The sequence below is a fragment of the Peromyscus californicus genome, unplaced genomic scaffold, assembly GCF_007827085.1.
Source record: "Peromyscus californicus insignis strain IS unplaced genomic scaffold, ASM782708v3 Scaffold_22__1_contigs__length_63687245, whole genome shotgun sequence".
Lineage (NCBI taxonomy): Eukaryota > Metazoa > Chordata > Mammalia > Rodentia > Cricetidae > Peromyscus > Peromyscus californicus.
This window is the reverse complement of record NW_026294525.1, coordinates 61,452,104-61,473,168: the sequence shown is the minus strand read 5'-3', so window position 1 is coordinate 61,473,168 and position 21,065 is coordinate 61,452,104. Positions and strand designations below refer to the sequence as shown.

General features: G+C 46.5%; 1 protein-coding gene across 4 annotated transcripts in view; it reads left to right on the top strand.

Moving 5' to 3' along the window:
- Positions 1-11,525: 11,525 nt before the first annotated feature.
- Positions 11,526-21,065, top strand: part of Armc2 (armadillo repeat containing 2) — a 116,445-nt gene continuing 106,905 nt past the window's right edge. For 2 of the 4 annotated variants that reach the window (XR_008221301.1, XM_052751526.1), the window contains exons 1-2: positions 11,782-11,886; positions 18,922-19,177. Coding sequence is in view for 3 of the 4 variants with exons in the window: in XM_052751526.1 (XP_052607486.1) it covers positions 11,805-11,886; positions 18,922-19,177 (338 nt within the window). In the remaining variant the exon portion in view is untranslated. Of the gene's footprint in view, positions 11,733-11,781; positions 11,887-18,921; positions 19,178-21,065 lie in introns of those variants that run through there. The other 2 variants (XM_052751527.1, XM_052751529.1) reach the window with 2 other exon arrangements.

Genomic DNA, 21,065 nt, shown 5'->3' with positions numbered 1-21,065 from the left:
GTGTCTGCTGAAGCTGCTCCAGCTCAGGGGGAGTGGGCTTGTTTCCTAAGCACACAGCAACCACATGCAGCCACTCTGCAGTAGATCACACACTGAGAACCCGATGGCCTCTTCTCCTGAAAGCCGCTCTGGTTCTCTGGACCCTCCATCGTTTAGGAGACCACAGTATATCATTGCCTCAAAAAATATTTCTCCCTTCTTCAACACTTGAGACTAGACAGACCCAAACCAAAGCATGAAGGTTAGCTGTTACACCACATATAAAGAGGGAACTCAAAATAGATCAACGGCTTACAGGTAAGAGCTAAAAAAAGAGTAACTTTTAGAAGAAAACCAGAGAAAAGCCTTGTGACATGGAGGGAATGGAGTCTTGGATCTGGGGTCAAAATTAAAAGCAATACATGGGAACAGGGATAAATTAGACCCCAATGAAATTAAGAATCTGGACATTATCAAGAAAGTGAAAATAAAAACTATGGAACAGGAGACTCCGAAAATTACACATACGATGTTGCGTGACTTTCCCTGGGGAGGTATGAACAACTGTCTGTTCACTCCAGATGGGGCACCCAAGGACTACTAGGGAAGCCATTCCCCCCAAGGCAGTTACATCACCCGAAAGTCTCCTATAGCATCCAGCAACACAGGTAAGCTGCATCCTGGAGCCCACAGCCCAACTTATCGGCAGTACCACCAAAGAGCTTCCTCTCCAGAGCTATTGTTCACTGTTTACATCACCGTGGAGGGACTGTGTGCGAGTCTCACAGCTTTCTGATCTTCCTGTAACTTCCACAAGCTTTGGAAGTCTTTGAGCCTCTCCATTCCTTCCTTTCTCCAGGAGGGAATGTTTCAATGGAGGAGATAGTTATACAATATGTAGAAAGGGTCTAATGTCTGCCCTATGTAAAGAATTTTAATTTCTTAATAACGAAGGCAAACAACTAAAATTTAAAATACCAAAGCACTTGGATTCACATTTCTCCAAAGAAGACATGCACACTGACATGCACAAGAGGGATGGTCAATATCACTGCTCACAATGGAAATGCAAACCAAAACCACCTTCACACTCACTGGGATGGCTATCATCAAAACCAGGAAATAGGAAGTGCTGGGCAAAACATGGAAAAGTTGGCACATTCATACCTTGCTGATAAGAATGTAAAATGTGGGCTGGAGAGATGGCTCAGAGGTTAAGAACACTGCTTGCTCTTCCAAAGGTCCTGAGTTCAATTCCCAGCAACCACATGGTGGCTCACAACCATCTGTAATGAGATCTGGTGCCCTCTTCTGGCCTGCAGAGATACATGCAGACAGAATACTGTATACATAATAAATAAATAAATCTTTAAAAAAAAAAAATGTAAAATGTGTGGGACGGTGGTAGCGCACCTTTAATCTCAGCACTCGGGAGGCAGAGGCAAGTGAATCTCTGAGTTTGAGGCCAGCCTGGTCTGCAGAGTGAATTTCAGGACAGCCAGGGCTACAGAGAGAAACCTTGTCTTGAAAAGCAAACACACAAACAAAAAAGAACGTAAAATGTGAGCTACTTTGGAGAAGGGCTTGATGGCTCCTAAAACGCTGAGTACCGGGCTGGCAGGACGGCATGGTGAATGAAGGTGCTTGCCACCAACCCGGGAAACATGAATTTGATTTCCATCACCCCTGTGACAGAAGGGGAGAACGGACTCCTGCAGTCTGTCCTCAGATCTCCACATGCCCACTGTGGCACATGGGAGTCCCCTCCACATATATGCATAAATGTAATTGTAATGTAATGTTGAGAATGGTCAGGGGTAGTGAGACATACAGGTAGCCAGTACTTAGAAGCTGGAGTAACCAGTACTTAGAAGCTGAAGGCAGAAAAGGTACAAGATAAAGACCAGCCTGGGCTACACAGAGCGAGCAACCCTATCTCAAAGCAAAAGAACAGCAAAATAGGAAATTCTCTTAATATCTTCTCTGTTTATTGGTCGTAAGACCCCCATTTCAGGAGAGGTGGGCTTACATTCTCAATGAAGATATGCTGCCCAGGAGGACTGAGAAGAACCTGCCCAGGCAGGGCCTGCGTTTCCACCCTGCCCTAATGCATTAGACCACACCCCTTTGGTTCAATCACTTTCCACAGTCATCCATGTTTCAAAGCCAGATTCTGTTTCAGAAAACAAAACAAAACAAAACAAAACAAAAAAACGATGGTATTGAGAGATGGTTTGGTGGGTAAATGTGATGTCATCTTTAAAACCGTAGGCTTCTCAGCTGCGGCTTCCTGGTCAGCAGCCCAGCTCCAGGGTTCAGTATCAAGGGAATAAAACAGAGAATGATAGACAAGTGTACCGGATGTCCTCTGACTCCCTTGTACGTCTGAGTGCACCTGCGCACACCTGGGCAGTGAGAGGCTAGGTGCTCAGTTTGACAATGGCTGTGTAAGGCTCCAGGCAGACGCACGCACGCAGTAAGGTGCACGCGGGCTCAGGAGAACACCCCTCCCGCTGAGGGGCAGACAGTAGACATGCCAGAGGGAAAGCACCCACAGGAGGGACAGGAAGGAGCTGTAGAGATGGTAACAGTAGAAGGTGGGAACCAACTTCTTCCTGAGCACACGTGCCCTGTGGAGGCCGTGGTTATTGCCATGCCAGGAAGAACCGCAGAGACGGAGCAGGCAAAGGGAGGTGGTGCTGCCCACAGAGCCCTGCCTCCTTCCTCTTGGTGGAAGGCTTCTTGGTTTGTTTGCTGTTTTCTTGGGATAGCCTCATGTTTTATAGAGTATGACCTTAAACTGACCCTCCTGTCTGCGCTTCCCGAATGCTGGGATTGCAGATGTGCACCGCCACACCCACTTTGGTGCAAGTCCTGAGAACATGGCCTAAGTTTCTGGGAAGGTCCTCCAACAGGGCCCCGTCCTGTTCAGCCTCTTTTCTATTGCTGGCCATGACCTCAGTCAGGGTGGACCTGCAGCAGCGGCTGCTGTCTGGAACTGCTGTAAGAAACCAGCTGGTCTAAGATGCAATCAGGCTCCCTAAGAGCATAAGCCACTTAGCTTGAAGTCTGGCAAGCTTTTAAATTGGATGCTGGCTGAATTGAGAGGTGGCATGTGATAGGATGGACAAAGGGTCCAGCAGGAACCTGGCCCTTCCACTTAATTAGAGGTCAGGGAAAGGAGGGTCGGTGGTTGGGGGCGGGGAGCTGCAGCCCATGAACAGAGCGGGGCGGGATCCCGAAGGAGTCAGGGGGCTTCATTCCTACACCAATGTGCAATTTACCAAGAGATCCTTTCTGGAGTTTGAATTTGAGCTCTTTAAATCAAAACAAAAGCAGAGACAACTTTCTGCTCCCTTCCATGCCCTAATGGAAACAGTGACAGAACCACTATTCATTTTGGTAACCTCTAGTGTGTGTGTGTGTGTGTGTGTGTGTGTGTGTGTGTGTGTGTGTGTGTGTGTGGTGCCTAGAAAGCATCATCTCCCGGAATGACTCTACATGCTGCAGTTCGCTTTCCCTCTGCAGTTCGGGCCAGACTATTGGCTTTCGAGTCTCAGAAAGCAATTGTTTTCTTCACACCACACGGTGAGCAGGCGTCCTGCCTCGTTCTGTGATGCTGTGGTTGTGTTTGCGTCACAACTTCGCAGGCAGGAGCCTCCCAGAGACGACAGGGGAAGTGAGACAGGCTTATTTTAAACTTTGTATTTCGAGATCGCTGTAGACTCCCGTGCAGTGAGGAATAGTAGACGGAGGTCCCAAGAGGCCCCCGTCTGTCATTTGTCTAGTTCCCTGATGGTAAAAGCTTACAGAGCTGCGATGCACTCTCCCAGCCAGCGTATTGATCCCTCACGAGATCGGGGGTTTCTCAGTTTCACACGCATTAAGTGTGTGTTTAGTTCTGTGGGGCAGGAGCTGTTTTGAACTCTGCTGAAGAAAAAGTCCTCTACGAATCACAGCGCTGATGGAGAGGGTTTGCTATTTGGTATCTTCTTGTAGGTAATATGGTGCCCTACTTGGCTAATACCTTTTATTCAAATAATATAAAATACTGCATGGCTCTTACGCCACTGAAGATGTGTTTAGTAGCTTTACATCTCAGAGATCTTGCAACCAGATGCCAAGACCCAGCCAACCTGATCTGGAATCTACTAAGATTGTCTAAACCTCCAGCTAGACTACAATGTCTAGTGATTACAATTAAATCAAATCTTCCTTTTCTTGAGTTAATGCTCCTTCTTGCCACGTGGTTGAGACATTCTTGGGTGTGCTGGTTTGCTTTGTGTCGCTGTGCTAAACACTCAGTGAGGGTTTATCTGGCTCATGCATCTGGTAACACTCCATGGGCCAGGGAAGTCAGGGCAGGGACTCCAGCAGGAACTGAAGCAGAGACCGTGGAGGAGCGCTGTTTACTACCCTGCTTTCTCCTACAACCCAGGACCACCTGCTCACGATGGGCACGCCCACAGTGGCCTGTGCTCTCCCACATCAACCAGCACTCAAGAAAACGTCCCACAGATACACCCACAAGCTAATCTGATCAAGGCCATTTTCAGTTGAGGTTCCCTCTCAACTCTTGGTTGTTTCAAATTGACAGATGAAACATCCTAGGACACTGGGCTAGCGATTCAAAGATACATAAGTAGTTTTTTTTAAAAAAACAACAATGTGAGCGTGCCAAGGAGAGGCAAAGTAAGTGTCTTTGGTAACCCCTAGATCGTGGGTCCCAGACTACTCAGGGAGTTCCTTCTAGGGGCAACGTACGCCTGTCTTCACCCAAGAGTACTGATGGGTCCATCTCCTCTGCAGCCTCAAGCTCAGGGGCTGCAGCTTCCTCTGTACTGTCCGGTGCCAGGAGGTGGTTCCCACAGGTCATTCTGCACACTGGTGCCATGTACACGGCACGGGGGTCTTCCAGTGTAGCCTGATAGTCAAGCTGTCCTTCCTCCTGTTCCCTCTTGGTTGGTGCCTCCTCTAGCCTCATTAAGCTGCTAAGTTTTCCGGGAGAGGATCCAGCCAGGCTCACTTCTGAACGTATGATGTGGCTCCCACATCTGAGCCACCCCCAAATCTTGTAGCCTTCAACCCCGTCTCCAACTTACAACACCCTCCAGTCAGATTCCAGCGCTCAGCCACACTGTGCCGGCCATTTAGGTCAACCTCCAGATCTCACAGTAGCTGCAAGCTGTTAAGAGCCCTTCCTTGGGCGTAAGCTTGTGAGCTGCATTTGAATCCAGGTCTCCTGCCTTCCCGCTCGGGACTCTTTCCACTGACTGGACCTGGTACCTTCCTTCGTCAACTCAGCTCTGGACCCTGGCACAGCCTCCCCCAGCCTCCAAGACACTTCTTCTCCCTCTGCTTCTCCTTCCAACCTAGCCCGGTGGCTTATCCTTCCAGATTACCTTCGCCCGTTTCCAGACCCCCTCACCCTCGACGATTTCTGTTCTCAAGATAGAGGAGACCACAAAGAACAGATGTGGGGTGGCTCGACCATGAGCTTGTGCAGTGGGGAAGAGGAGGTAGGACCAGATGTAGATAACACTGCCCTTCCCCCTCGCCTACAGGCTAGTTGGGGTAAGTTCCTTCCTGCAACCCTACCAAATGACCAATGATAAGCCAACGTCCTGAGTTTCCTGCGTGTGGGACCACCCCAAACCATGGCACAGTGCTGGGGAGATGCAGGGAGGGGTCAGGGAATGGCAGTGGCCTCCTCTGGGTGAACTCCGTGCCCCTAGGAACACAGCCCCCCTAAGCCAAGCATGAAGCCCGGGTCTGCTACTTTTACCACATGTGTGGCCAACAAATGAAGAAACTGAGTCTGTTTCCAGGCCTGTGAAATGACTAATAGTAGTTTGGGTTTGAAAAAATTACTGATTGAAAGGAAGCAAAGGTCTTACCATTGTGGCCTATTGCATACAGGTCCCCAAGAAACATTTGTCATTATAATAAGATGGAAATGCAGTCCGCTATGCCGACTGTGGGGACAAGGAGTCAGAGATTTGATTGGGCCAAAGGCCAACACTGAGCACTCTTGGGAAAGGTGCGGAGAGCTGGCCCCGGGGTGGTCTTGGAGTGGGAGGGCAGAGGCAAGAGACTGCTGGGGTAGGCTATCAAGGACTGCACCACAGCCTTAAAACGGGGTTTTCATCCCCAAACTCGGCACACCTGAGTCTCTCTCTGTTCCCTCTGCTCTGGAACAATGGTTCTCTCAACAGCTCCGCTTTAAAAGGCTCAGGGGCCCAGGGCTCTCCCGGCAGGCTGTTTCCTCAGTATTCTAGAGAAAAGCCATAAGCTCCTCACAGCAACTAAACCAGAGCGTCAGGGTGGGCGCGGCACAGGGACAGGCTCTGAAGCTCTGCCGATGATCCTACTGCAGCCGGTGCTGAATGCCAGGAGACTGGTGGCCATAGTGTCAACCTCCGGAGTCAGAGCCAGACTGGAGAACTGTGGCTTGCCACATGCCTAAAGGTCTGTTCCCGTTAGAATGGGCCACCGTCAAAATCTCTAAGTGAACTGGAGGCACTCTTCAGTTCACCCAGACCCTGTCACAGTCATCGCCATCCACCTAACACCGTTGTCCTATTGAAAATTTCTCCAGCTTGCCTCGGGATACAGCAGCAAGGTGCGACGGAATCGTGTCCTTTTCCCTCAAGACCCAGGGCTGGGGCTCACCTGGCAGAGTGCTTGCCGAGCATGCAAGAAATCCTGGAGCCTGTCCCCACACATAAAAACAACATGTGGCACATGCCTGTCAGCCCAGCACTAGGGAGTTGGAGGCAGAAGGATCAGGAGTTCAAGGTCATCCTTGGCTACATAGTTCAGAGCCAGCCTGGGCTACGTGAGACTGTCTCAAAAAACAAATAAACAAAAACTAGGAACCTTGACTACCACAGTTTGAATCTTGAATGTTCCCCGAGGGTCTGTGCTGTTAAAGGCTGGATGCCTAGTCTGCGCTGATGTTGGAAGAAAGTGTGGCCTAGTGGAGGGAAGATGCATTTAGTAGGGGGCTGCACTCTTGAAAGGGATATTAGGGCCCTCTCTTCATCCCGTTCCCCTTTGCTTCCAGGCCACCATTATGTGAATAGGCCTCCTCTGGCATGAATTCCCATCTTCCTGTCTCTCTCTGCCTCCTAGCCATTACGGGGTGAACAGACCTCCTTTGCCATGTTTTCCTGGAGACTGAAGTCTGAATTCAGGGCCTTGTGCCCAGTAGGCAAATGCCCCTTCAGCTCCCTGGCATGTGTTTCCTTCCTGTTATACTGATGGAGATGGACAGGGCCCATCCACTTCTCTTTTCTGATTCTGGACACTGCAGTTTGAGAATGCACAGCTCAGTAATGCCACAGCCATCTGTAACGATGTTGTGAGCTATGACTGACATGTGCTGATCTCTGAGCTACAGGACCCACACTGAACCAGTCCACTTCCAGATTATTGCTAAACAAATTAGTACATCATGGCCTTGGTAGTTAAGCTCCCTTAGGTAGAACTGTGTGTTATTTGCTCTGTGGTCAGGGCTGGCAGAGGCAATGAGGTATGGGGAAAGTGTGGAAAAGTGAACTAATCCTTAGATGTCCAGGCAACTGCTGAGCCCCATTCAATAGAGGTTTGTCCTGTGACTTTATGAGCTGATGCCTCCAGTCAGCCATAGCTTTATGTCCCCCAAGTTTCATGAACTTAGTTAATTTTCATCACATTGTAAAGTTCTATCGAATTATATTTAAATGCATATGTGCTTTTGAATTTGTATGCAAGAACTGCACGGGCTATCAGTTTGATGAACTCTTTACAGGGATTGTGTGATAAATATAATTAAATGACTGAACATCTTGAAGTGAGTATTAGAATTTTAAGTTGGCTGTCTTTACTCGTTGCCAGAAGCATTTCTTTCCTAAAAGTTACATCTCTGTTATAGTCATAAATTTATGGTGAGGAAGGAATTTGAATGTTAGTAAACTGTTTATTTATGTCTTTTCAAGGATATACCTAATAGATAAGTCAAAATAAGAAATAGACATTAAGTACAAGGCGTGTGTGGTGTAAACTATAAGCTGTAAGATCTATTGGCATTTGTAGACAGATTTTCAGATCTTGCCCAATCAAATCTGATCTTTATTAATTTTAAAGAGAACCGTAACTTTTTGTTTCCTGTGGAAACAAAGGCATAACCTCTCCCCTAACATAACGTGTTTTTTGACTTCCATTTTGAAGATAAGACATTCTTAAAATATATGGGTTGATTTAATTCAGCAGTTTTTTTCTATTATCCAATGTCTCTCTGCAGCTGTTGGTTTTTTTGTACATTTAAAAAATTCAAAGTCAGCAAAGCCCCATACAGGATCCAGATGTCCTGTGTATTTCCCAGCTTTATATAGCTTATTTTTTTGTATTACTTTACTCTCTCTTTAAAGACTTTATTATTTTTGTTTTGTTTTGTTTTGTTTTTCGAGACAGGGTTTCTCTGTGTAGCTTTGCACCTTTCCTGGAACTCACTTTGGAGACCAGGCTGGCCTCAAACTCACAGAGATCCACCTGCCTCTGCCTCCTGAGTGCTGAGATTAAAGGCATGCGCCACCACTGCCCGGTCAAAGACTTTATTATTTTTAAACAATTTTTTCTATGACGCTCTATACCTCTTTCTAGCTATTGGCCATTCAGCTTTTTATTGCAGCAATCACAACAATACATTTTCACACAGTGTACAAAATCCCACAACAAGCATCTGCAAATAAAAGCCATCTACAAGTTTATATTCTTTCGTATTGTGTGTGTGTGTGCAAGAGCACTCATACCTGCTCCCTGGAGCTGGAGTTGCAGGTGGTTTCAAGCCACTCTATGTGGGTGTTAGAAACCAAATTCTGGTATTTTGTAAGAGTAACAAGCATTCTTAACTGCTAAGCCATTTCTCCAGCCCCTCCCTTCATTTTTCTATCAGAAAGTTCACAATATTACATTGTTAATTTACCACTTACACAATCCTCTTGTTAACTCAAAATCCAGAAGTTTCGTGGAATGTGTTCAAGTGAAGATTGTGAAGTTCCTCTTGATGTCTGGAGCCCACCACAGCCACCCAGGGAGTACTTCCCATTCTGTGGAGGAGAGGCCTTGGCCCGAAAGATTACAGTTATTTCAGCAGGCCAGCCGACTGGACTTTGACACCAAGAACACCAGTCCACATGCCCTTTTACTGGCTCTATGCTTGTGAACAGATTACCTAACCTTCTGACCTCTGATTTCAAATTCAAATAATAATCCTTGGATTAACCTTTCAGGCTTATCGTAAATCTAAATAAGACAACAGAATGAACTGTTCCAGAGGAAATCAATTGGAAACTATAAAGTCCTCTATAAATGTCACATGCCTATAATTAATCATTTCTCTTTAAGGTCTATAAAACATATCGGTAGCTTTGAAGTCCTTTTTTTTTTTTTTTTTTTTTTTTTTTACAAAAGCCATCTGTGTAGAATCCTGTTAAAAAGCTACCAGATACCTGGAGGAGCAGCCATATCAGCCACACCGGCCTCTTACTGTGGTAGCCTAAATATTTTCCCATACACTGATTTACAGTAATGTAAGCTATATAGCATTATTCCTTCAAGTAACTGTTCCCTGTAATTCTGTCTTTGTTATTCTTTTCAGTTATTCTAACTTGCTGGACTGATATCTGGCCTACTAGGTTGACTAGCTTCATATTTCAATGGTATGCCTACAAGGTCTAGTTTGGACCAACAACCTAGACACAAGACTATATCTAACAATTATTGATATAACCAGTTTGCTTTTGTTGGTTTATTTGTTTTGTCTTTTGAGAAAAGGTCCCATGCTGTAGCCCAGGCTAGTCTTGAACTTGTGGTAATTCTCCTGCCAAAATTTCCTAAATGCTGGGATTATAGGCCTGAGGCCATGTCTGGTTTACAGGTTTTCAAGCTGATGTTTCAATGGCGATGACAATTTTGTTTGTTTTTGTTTTTCAAGACAGGGTTTCTCTGTGTAGCTTTTGCTGTCCTGGAACTTGCTCTGTAGACCAGGATGGCCTCGAACTCAGAGATCTGTCTGCCTCTGCCTCCTGAATGCTGAGATCAAAGGCGTGCCCCACCACTGCCTGCCTTGGAGATGATACTTTTATAGTTAGTCAACTTACTGCAGTTTTGGGAAGGCTCACTGTAGACCCCAAATGTGGGGTGAGGGTTAGAGTTGAAAAGTGAATTTCTATTGGCTACTGTAGTTTGATACATTTGATGTTTTTCACCAGACATCATTTAGAATGACGTTGAGGTTGAGTTAATATTGGATTACCAGTCATTTAATAGCAGAAAAATTAGAAAGTGCTACCTAACTTTCCACCTAGGGTCAGATAAACAGCACTGTATTTTGAAAGACCACTAAGAGACCAAATGGAGTTATATTTTATCACATCTCACAAACTGTGAAATCAAAACACTAATTACGGCTTTCTATGCAACAGGCGATGTCCTTTTGCATAAAGGAGTCACTAGTAAATGGGACTTCATAGGACAGACCCTGTTGAATCGCTGTTGGGGATTTCAATCCCAAAGAACATGAATATTTCGTTTGGGGTCCTAAACTTAATCAGCCACTGAGTTTTCAGTGTCCGTGATGTGGGAAATCTTGTTAAGCCCTTGGAAAACCTTTTCCTTCTTTAGTTCCAGGTGTCATTTCTCATCAAACGTAGTACGTGTGCAAAATAGATGCAATTTAGTCATTCTCTACAAGACACGTGGCACCATGGGATATGGCACTTTTCCAGTGTTCACAACACTTGCTCTGATAACCCCTATATTTATAAACCATTGTGTGAACCTAGAGCTTATGCCTGGCTTGTATCTCACAAGTGTCACCTAATGATTCAGTATAGGAGCAAACAGAATTTGAACTGAAAACATAAACATGGGACTCCCCCCCTCCCCTTTGGGCCTGGACTGTAGTGATTGGCTACAGCAACCCTCAATGATAATCGCTCTGGTGCTCACCTGATCTGACCTCAGGTCCTTAGCTGTTCTGTTGCTCTGTAAATTGTTGAGTGCTGCACAAATGCACGGAGTTAAAAGTATCTAACAGGTTAGCATCCGTTGCTACGTTCACAGCGCTTTATATTTATTTTGTCACAGCCCAAGATTCAGCTAGACACACACGGGATAACACCCTCCTCCCTTACGTGTAAGAGAGGAGAGGTTAAGAAACAGGTTCCAGGTAGATGTTGACATCCATGATCAGAAACCGACTCTTTACTCCAAACATTCAATTGTTCCTCTGCCTGCTGTTTAATGAAGGCTCGGAGATGAAGGCTCGGAGATGAAGGCTCGGAGATCTCACGGGGAGAAGCAAACATGGTTGAATACACTGTTAATGTAAGAGAAGACTTCCCTCCACCTCCCCTTGCCTTTTCCCCGAGGGTATCCTCCCGCGGGCACGCCCAAACCCGCCTTCGCCACGCCTCGGCACTGCTACGCAGGCGCAGCGGGATTGGCGCAGGCTCGGTGGTGGAGAGTGGAGTCGGGCCGCCCCGCCCCGCCCCGCCCCGCCCCGCCCCGCCTCTCTGTCGCTGCTGCCTTGGAGGACCAGCTGATCTCCCTCCGCGGGGGTCTGGGTGTCCAGCCCTCGTCACAGGTGCTCTGAGTTGAGCCCGGAGTCCCCTTCTCAGCACCAACTCCAGCGCATCGCGCATCGCATCGCTCCGCGGCGCCGAGGGTCTGCAGGCTGACCGCCCCGCCTGCAGCCGAAGGTGGTTTGTGTACGGTTACCATGGAGACGCTAGTCAGCAGGGCAAAGCCAGGGCGCGGGAGGGCGGGAGGGCGAGGTGAGGATGCTGCGACGCTCGGCCCTAACCTGGACCGATGGAGGAGCGGGCTTTGCCCTGAGTGACAGAGCCGCTTTGCGCGTGGGAGGTGAGGATTCCCCCGCAGGTTCACCAGGGACACCCCTCACCCCAACACACACACACACACACACACACACCCCGCTGTTGTTCTCTTTTCTGTCGTCCCCGATAGTGTCCAGTGGTACTGCTGCACTCTCTCAGGTCCGCACGGGTGTTAGATTCTGAATCACTGAGCGTTTAGTCAGTCGCCTGGTATTTAATAACAGCAGCTCAGTAACACCGGTTGAATGAGAGAGTGGTAGACTAAGGGGCTTTGTGTAGCCAAGGTCACACACCGCAAACTTGAACTTTTCTAGGGAACAGATGCGTCCAAGTGGAACATCCTATGTGTATAGAGTGCCTCTTACGACCCATGCCGTGAATATTACAGCAGGTTCTTACATCCCATCCCGACTTCAAATTCTTTCAGCTTGGTATAAAAGCAAGTCACACTGTTTGTATCCCACTTTGTGAATCTCTAAGGTTCTGACTCCCACTGGTGTTGGTTTGGTATACCTGACATTCAGTAAAGCCATTAATAAAAAAAAAAAAAAAAACTTTCTGTTTTTATCAAGGACAGCACTCTCTACTTGAAAATTTAAATTTGCGATATACATAAAAACACTAAACAAATTTCATTCTATTTTGTGATTTCTCTTATTAGTGCATATTTTCATTCATAAGAATTTTTTTTCTGCTTCTCTTTATCACATAGCACTCAGACAGTAGTTCTTAATGTTTCTAAGGTCTAAGCCCTGTGCTAAAGCATATGGGCCGTCTCATGCAATGCTAAAAACTGCCGTAAGAGGCCATCACCATCCATACTTTTTATAGAAGAGGACACAAGCGTGGAGATGTTCAATGCCCTGCCCCAGGTCACAGAGCTGTGGCTCAGCAGAGGACGCTAACACTTGCTCTGACATCTAAGCCCTTTTCTTGTGCCTTTTTTTTTTTTTTTTTTTTTTTTTGGTTTTTTTCGAGACAGGGTTTCTCTGTGTAGCTTTGCGCCTTTCCTGGAACTCGCTTTGGAGACCAGGCTGGCCTCGAACTCACAGAGATCCGCCTGGCTCTGCCTCCCGAGTGCTGGGATTAAAGGCGTGCGCCACCACCGCCCGGCTTCTTGTGCCTTTTTGGATGCTCATATTAACACTAAAGTAATTCAGTCTTGGAAAGGTCCTGAGTGTTTGATTTGCAGGGAGAGGAGTGTGCACCCATGAACACTGATTTTGGCAGTGTTGATAGGGTAATGCTATACCTAGCCTGAAAGGTCTGGTTCAGGTGCTGTTAGTAGCAAAAGTAATGGTAGGGCTTTTTTTAAAGATGTATTTATTCTTGTTTTATGTGTACGAGTGTTTGCTTGTTAGTATGTATGTGCACCATGTGCATGCAGTAGTACCCTCTGAGGTCAGAAGAGGGCATCAGATTCCCTGGAACTGCAATTGCTGCCGTGTGAGTAAGTTTTTATAATTAGGTATAAAACCATGTAAATAGTGACTTTGAATTTCTTTCACATCAATAAGAAATATTTTGTTTTAAAAATAACACATGGGGCTGGAGAGATGGCTCAGTGGTTAAGAGCATTGGTTGCTCTTCCTGAGGACCAGGGTTTGATTCCCAACATCGACATGGTGGCTCACAACCACTTGCAAATCCAGTTCCAGGGAAGGCAGTGTTGTCTTCTGGCTTCTGCAGGCACTGCATGCATGGGGTGCATCGGCATTTTCACAGGCAAAATGCCCATACACACCAAAACAACAGCAACAACAACAGTTACTGCTTCAGACTTGCTACAGACGCCGCCCATCCCCTCGCGGTCCCATTGGCTGCCACAGACTGAAGACAGTGTGGTGCAGGACGGAATGTAGCTTCCCTCTTCTCGGCAGACTTCTCCTCTCCCCTGGTGTCTTCTGGAAGGGCTCCTGGCCTCTCTCTGAGCCCTGCAGGTCTGCAATTGTGCTGCCTCTGGCCTCTTCCCATCTTCTCACATACCTGTTCCCTAACGTATTATTAGCTAAACTACACTTAGAAATGTTTACTAGTACAAGTAAACTGGTGACAACTATGGTTCTTTTTTGTAAAGAGGATTTTTTTTTACAGTGGTTAAGTTACAAGTTATTATCAGTTAAGTTGTAAGTTATCAGTGGGTTTAGTCAACTTGGAAAATAATTACTAAGAGTGTGAGCATCCGTTTACAACAAAGCCTGCTGGAACCCTAACACAATCACCCTGCAGAAATCTTAATTTTATGAAGCCTTCCCGCCAGTGGGAGCAGGTTCATTCCACTGCCCACTGCTCTTCTCATCTCGTTTCTCCCTTGGTGACACTGTCACTCCTGGATCTCAGGCTGCCCGTCCATGGCTCACTGATCATCGCATTTGTCCAGTCCCATACTTTTGGGCAACTGGAAAGAGAGAGAGGGAACTTTATTTGAACTCACAATCAGATGTCAATGTGAAGTCCAATATACTTTTATAATCTACCGCAGCAGATATCTCCAGTTAAAGCCATGTAGGCTTCATCTGGGAATTTTTTAGCTCAAGTATGTGTGGTCTCCAGCTGGGCTACTCTGGAGGGTTGGGGTTCAGAGTCCCAGGGTAGAGACCAACACCAGACGATGAGCGGCTAGTTCTAACACTTGGGACCTCATGGAGTCTGTGCAGAGGCCTCCAAACTCAGTGTAAAGGTGTGGGAAAGGCATGCCCAGGAAGGGTTCTTGAGGAGGTGATTCTCGGGGAGAGTAGGAGGCGGAGTTATATAAACTGCCCAGTTTTGTCTCTTTTCCTCTCTTTTCTTCCTCCTGCACCCCCTTGCCGAGCGACATCAACCTCGAAGATCTTCAGTCTGTGCATCAGCTTGTGTTTGGTTTCCCCCTGACATGTTGCCCTCCCTGTGGTCCCCACTCAGACTTCACACTTGCAGCGCGGCTGGGCCACGCATAGCCACGCATAGCCACGCATGCTCCCGATGCTCTTCCTTGGCTTCCTCACGGTTCTCTCCTCCAGGGCCACCGTCAGGCCCTCAGAGTCAGCCTATTTTCCAGAACCCAGCAGCTCAAGCGCTGCTGCCTCCAGAGGCCTTCTCCTAATCTGAAATCATTTCCGGTTGGGCAGTCACATGGCCATTTATGTCGATTTTCATTGCCCCCTCAATTTCTTCTTTATATTGAAATCGTTTGGATACAAGTAAGGCTGACATTCAGCTGGTGCGTACTGGGGAGCCTTCCCTTGTAGGGAAAATGTTGGAGTGTTTTTATACTGATAGGGAAGTGTTGCAACCCACAGCTTCCAAACATGGCCTCCAACCACCCATCTAGGTCTATAATAGCTTGGCCAACAGTCCTGGGCATATGGCATCGATTTCCCCTCGCTGTTGCTTTGAGTTTACCTACCTCGTAGGATTGCCACAGATTTGCCGAGATGATGTTCTCAAGAGGACCTAGCACATTGTTTGCTATTGAAGTAAACGCTTCACTGTCGTTGGAGATCCAGCCTGCTTAGCACAAAGGCAGAGTTTTATTGTTCTGTCTTCCCAGAGATCTAGGTGGAGGCCTCTCTCTGCCCATAGGAAACACACGGCCTTTGTGTCCATTGATTATCTCTGGTAGAGTGAACCTGCTCCCACTGGCGGGAAGGCTTCATAAAATTAACATTTCTGCAGTGTGATTGTGTTAGGGTTCTGGCAGGCTTTGTTGTAAACAGATGTTCACACTCTTAGTAATTATTTTCCAAGTTGACTAAACCCACTGATAATTTGCAACCTAACTGATAATAACTTGTAACTTAACCACTGTAAAAAAAAACAAACCAAACATCCTCTTTACCAAAAGAACCACAATTGTCACCAGTTTATCCATACTAGTAAACATTTCTAAGTTTGATTTAGCTAATAATATGTTAACATTAATATTAAATTCACATTAATTAATTAATAACCAGAGATAAATGGTACAGGTGATATTATTATTGTACCCATTCTTACTAAATAACAAAGCAGCACTTGGGAGGAGACAGAGAAAGTTGTGAACATTTATACACATTGTAAAAATTATTATTTTCGTGTGTATGGATGTTTTTTCTACATGTATATCTGTCCATTGTGTGCATGCAGTGCCCAAGGAGGCCAGAAGCTACCCTTCGATAACCTGGGACTAGAGCTGTAGACAGTTGTGATCCACCATGTGGGTGCTGGGAACCAAACCATGTGGGTGCTGGGTCCTCTGGAAGAGCAGCCAGTGCTCTTAACTGCTGAACCATCAGTCACTCCAGTCCTGACACTGTTTTGTTTTGTTTTGTTTTAACCCCTTTAGCTACATTTCCCCCACAGATATTTGGTCAGTCTAGTTACCTATAGATGCAAATATTTTACCGAACTCCTAGAAGACTGCCTGAGTTCTTGCGCTGTTGCTCAGTGTACTTTTTGATGCACACCGAAAGCTAGCCAGAGAGGACTGTGGGTCAGGAGCAAGGGGCCTTTATTACTTCCCAAGCACTCTGTTGACTCTTTATTAGTTTTACCTGATTCCCTGGGGCATTGCTGGACTCATTAGTGCTGTGCGAGGCCGAAGGCGCAGACAACCTGATTAGTGTCTGGAAAGAAACCTCTTTACTGGATAGAAACTTCTAAGTCACATGATTTCAAGTGCCCATGGCTTTTGTTTCCTTTTGTGGGTGTTGGGGATCTGAATCTGGGCCTTTGGAGTTCTAAGCACACGCTCCACCATTGTCCCGCACCCCAAGCCTTTCAAAGAGTCTTTCAAAGTCAAGCCAACACACCTGCCGTGACCACTAAAGTTGTGTATTGTGAGGCTGGATTTATATATTAAAAATACACATAAGCATATATATTAATATACATGAAATAGAAATAAATGCAGGCAGATGTATGTGCACCTAAAGCATTTTATAAATTTTGAAACAAATCCCATTGAAAGTCATTGATAATCTAACCTTGTCAGAAGTGTTAGAAGTATGTCTTAGGCCTGCCATAGCTTTTGATAGTTGTGTATATATATATATATATATATATATATATATATGTGTGTGTGTGTGTGTGTGTGTGTGTGTGTGTGTGTGTGTGTGTGTGTGTGTGTGTATGTATATAATTCTGGAGTCCTCATTTAAACTCAAAATCCTGAATTACAAAACCTCCTGAAATAGAATTGCCCAGGCAGCTTTAGTGAAACACCTGGTGTTTTGTATTCGGAGAACGACATTGTTTGTATTTTCAGAAACTTGTGGGGTGGAGCCCAGGAGAACTCACTGAACGGTCCTGTGGTTGTTGTGTAAAAGCTCAGTGGAAGGGGTCATACTGTAGCAAGTGTCTCTGTCTAAGGAACCACTTGCTTATGGAAATAGGATCTTTTCTGTTTCCTTGCATGGGTCACAAAACATTTTCTTTTTAGTAGAAGCCCAGAGTTCTAAAGTTGGATGGCTAAGATGCCTGAATAATGCATAGGCTTCTGTCTCTGGAAGTACCTTTGTGTAGGTTGGGTTTTTTTATTTTTTATTTTTTCGGATTGGGGTTAGTTTTTTTGTTGTTTTTGTTTTAGGATTAGAGGTTTTATTAAAATAATGAATACCTTGATACCAAATACTACTTAGGCTATGTTTTTAAAAATCTGGACCATTGTTCAGCTTAGGCTGGTCTCTGTGGGCCATGCTGAAGAACCATTGTTGGGTTAGGCTGGTCTCTGTGGGCCATGCTGAACCATTGTTGGGTTAGGCTGGTCTCTGTGGGCCATGCTGAAGAACCATTGTTGGGTTAGGCTGGTCTCTGTGGGCCATGCTGAACCATTGTTGGGTTAGGCTGGTCTCTGTGGGCCATGCTGAACCACTGTTGGGCTAGTTTGGTCTCTGTGGGCCATGCTGAACCATTGTTGGATCAGGCTGGTCTCTGTGGGTCACGTTGACATTTGAGAAGGATCTGCTGTCTTATGGCCCTGCTGCATGGCTTTAAGTATTTGATAGGCTGGGAGAAGAATACTGGATATTAATATTTGGTATTTATACACCAAGGGCGATATCTTAATTGAAGGTGATTTGAATTGATTCATTCAAAAGTAAAATGGACGGTATGGGAGAGAAAGAGCCATTCTTGGGGTTTGTTGGAAAACAAATGCAGTTTGGAAGGATGCCCCATCGGTCTCCAGTTTAACCTATGTAAGCCCTTTGTATAGGGGGTGGTGGGGAAAGTGGAAAAGCTTAGTTAAAACTTTAACAGAGCTCCCAATGCTTTCAGGTAGGTTTATGGATATGAGGTGAGGGTTGGTGCGGTGCTGGTGCTGGCACTGGGCTAGGGCGGGGCTGGGCTAGGGCTAGAGGTGGTGCTGGCACTGGGCTAGAGCGGGGCTGGGGCTAGGGGTGGTTCTGGCACTGGGCTAGAGCGGGGCTGGGCCGGGGCTGGGGCAGGGCTTGGGGTAGGACTGGAGCTGGGGCAGGGCTGGGGCGGGGCGGGGCTGGGGCGGGGCTCAGGCTCAGTACTGGTAGCAGTACTGAGTAGCAGTAGGCCCTGGCTTTGGTCCTGTGTGTGTGTGTGTGTGTGTGTGTGTGTGTGTGTGTGTGTGTGTGTGTAGGCAGGTGTGTGTGTTACGTGCATGTGCAGATGCACTTGCCTGGTCCTTTGTGTGTGTGTGTGTGCGCGTGTGTGTGTTACGTGCAAGTGCAGATGCACATGCCTGTTCAGGGCATGTGGGAGCCAGGGAGTTGACAGGAAGATGGCTTCCTCAATCATTTCTGCACCCTACTTTCTGATATTGGGTCTTTCACTGAACCTAGAGATTGATGTTGGGTGAGCCTGGCTGGCCAGAGAGCCCCTGGGGTCACTTGCCTGGGCCTTCCAGCACTGGGGCAACAGATGCACGCTGCACTCCCAGCTTTTTTAACGGGTTCTGGGGATTTGAACTTGGGTCCTCATGCTCGCACAGCCATTCACCGAGACACCTCCCTAGCCCCTACTGTGTTCATTTTTGGGTGTGTATAAAGTGTAGCTTAGTTTATGGATGTGCGTTTCTTTCTAATGTACCGGCTAAAAAATAGCGTCTGTTCCTTGTATCCTGTATTTGCAGGGTGTGTCTCTGAAGACCGTTTTAAGTTGAAAGGAAAGATGCTGTCATCCAATGATCAGAAGTTAGAAAAGCTGGATCCCTTTCGTCGACCTTTGCTGTCCAAGCAGAAGACCAGTGCGGAAATCATAAATGAAGCGCGGAATGCCTTAAGATCAGTTAGAACCCAAAGACCATTTACACCCCGCGAAGACCAGAGGAAGCTGTTTGGGCCTGCCTCATCAAGAACCCCAGAAAACAGACCTCCCTCCTCCTTCAGGTACCGACCCTTGGCTTTGGTGTACACACAGACATTTAGGCCACCAGATTTCATTTTCTCTATCCAGTCTATCTTCCCTCCCCTAACACCTGCCAATCATCGATCATTTTACTGTCTTTAAAGTCCTGCGTTTCCCAGGATGCCGCATAGCGGACATCGTGCCTATGGAGCCCTTCCTGATTGGCTACTTTCTCTGACGCACTCGAACTGATGCTTCCTTGGTGGTTTTTCTTGGCTTGGTAGCTCATTGCTTTTTAGCACCTAATAAGGTTGTATCATCTGATTGCACCCTATTCGCACACCTGAGTACTTCCAATGGAAGTTCTGGTTCCACGGCCCATGTCCATCAGTGCTCTGACCCTCCACGTGCATGTTTTGAGGGAGGTACAAGTTCTCAGATTCTTTGGGTAGCTGCCCAGGACCCCATGGCAGGGACAGATGGTGGGAATATGTTTGTAAGAGAGCACCAAGCCGCCCCTTCCACAGCGGCTCTCCCCTGTGCGCTTCCCCAGCATTAAGTGAGCATTGCTGTTCTGTTGCATTCCCCGCGATCTGGACCCTGACTCTCCGGTAGGTGTGTGGCTGTATCTTGTGCTGATTTGCATCTTTCCCCGGTGACGTGATGCAGAGCATCTTTTCATGCGCTCACTCGCCATCTGTGTGTCTTCTTTGGTCAGGCATCTGTTCAAGTCTGCGGCCCAGTTTCTAAATTGGGTTGTTTGTGTTCTTGTTGAGATTTAAGAATTCTTTGAGTAGCTTGGATAGCAGTCTTTTATCTTATCCATCTTTTGCAAGTTGTTGTTTTTTTTCTACCAGACTTGGACTTCTTATTCTCTTGACTGTCTTCTGTGGAGCAGATGTTTTTAATTTTAGTATAATTTTGCTGATCAGCTTTCTGTCCTGGAGCATGACGTCACTGCTGTATATAAAAGTCATCACCTTATCCCAGTTTTCCCAGACTTTCTTCTATGTTATCTTGTAGAGGTTTTATAATTTTGAGTCTTACATTTGAGTCTGAAATTGAATTTGAGTTCTTTTCTGGAATGAGTGTGAAGTCTGCCTCCCCGGTGTGTGTGTGTGTGTGTGTGTGTGTGTGTGTGTGTGTGTGTGTGTGTAAGATTATCTTTCTGCACCGCAGAAAGTCACTGACTTAACAATGGTTCACTGTATAAAGTTTCACTTTATGGTGTTGTGGAAGTGCTGGATACTCAGGAGAAACCAGGCCGTGACTTTTGACTTTTGGCTAGCCAATGCAGTGGGATGCACTCTTACGATGCTGGGCAACAGTAGCAAGCTGCAGCTTCCGACTGGCCACCAGATCCCGAGAGTAAACAACTCAGTTGGTAGTGCGCCACCATGACAAGCTCTGACATATGTAGATGTAACCAACTGTCTTATTAAATAAGAAACACAGAACCAATGCAAAGAAGTAAGCCAAGAGATCAGAGCTAAGAGCCTTACCCGCCTGCTGCAGCTAGCCTCTTCAGCCAAGAGACCTCTCCGAAAGAGACCTACTTCCTGTGTGTTTGTCTTTATAGACTTTCTGTTCTGCCTTCTCATTGGTTGTAAACCCAACCACATGACCGCCTCATCACTGCCTGTTTGTACAGACCTCCAGGTCTTCTATGGTAGGTATTGAGATTAAAGGCGTGTGTCTCCAATGCTGGCTGTATCCTTGAACACACAGAGATCTACCTAGCTCTGCCTACCAAGTTCTGGGGTTAGAGGCGTGCACCACCACCGCCCAGCTTTTGCTATGGCTCTAATAGCTCTGACCCCTGGGCAACTTTATTTATTAACATACAAATCACATTTTAGTACAAATAAAATATCACTATAGATATAGGTAGGTGAGGTGTGCTAAGTACATTTGACTTAACAAAACTTT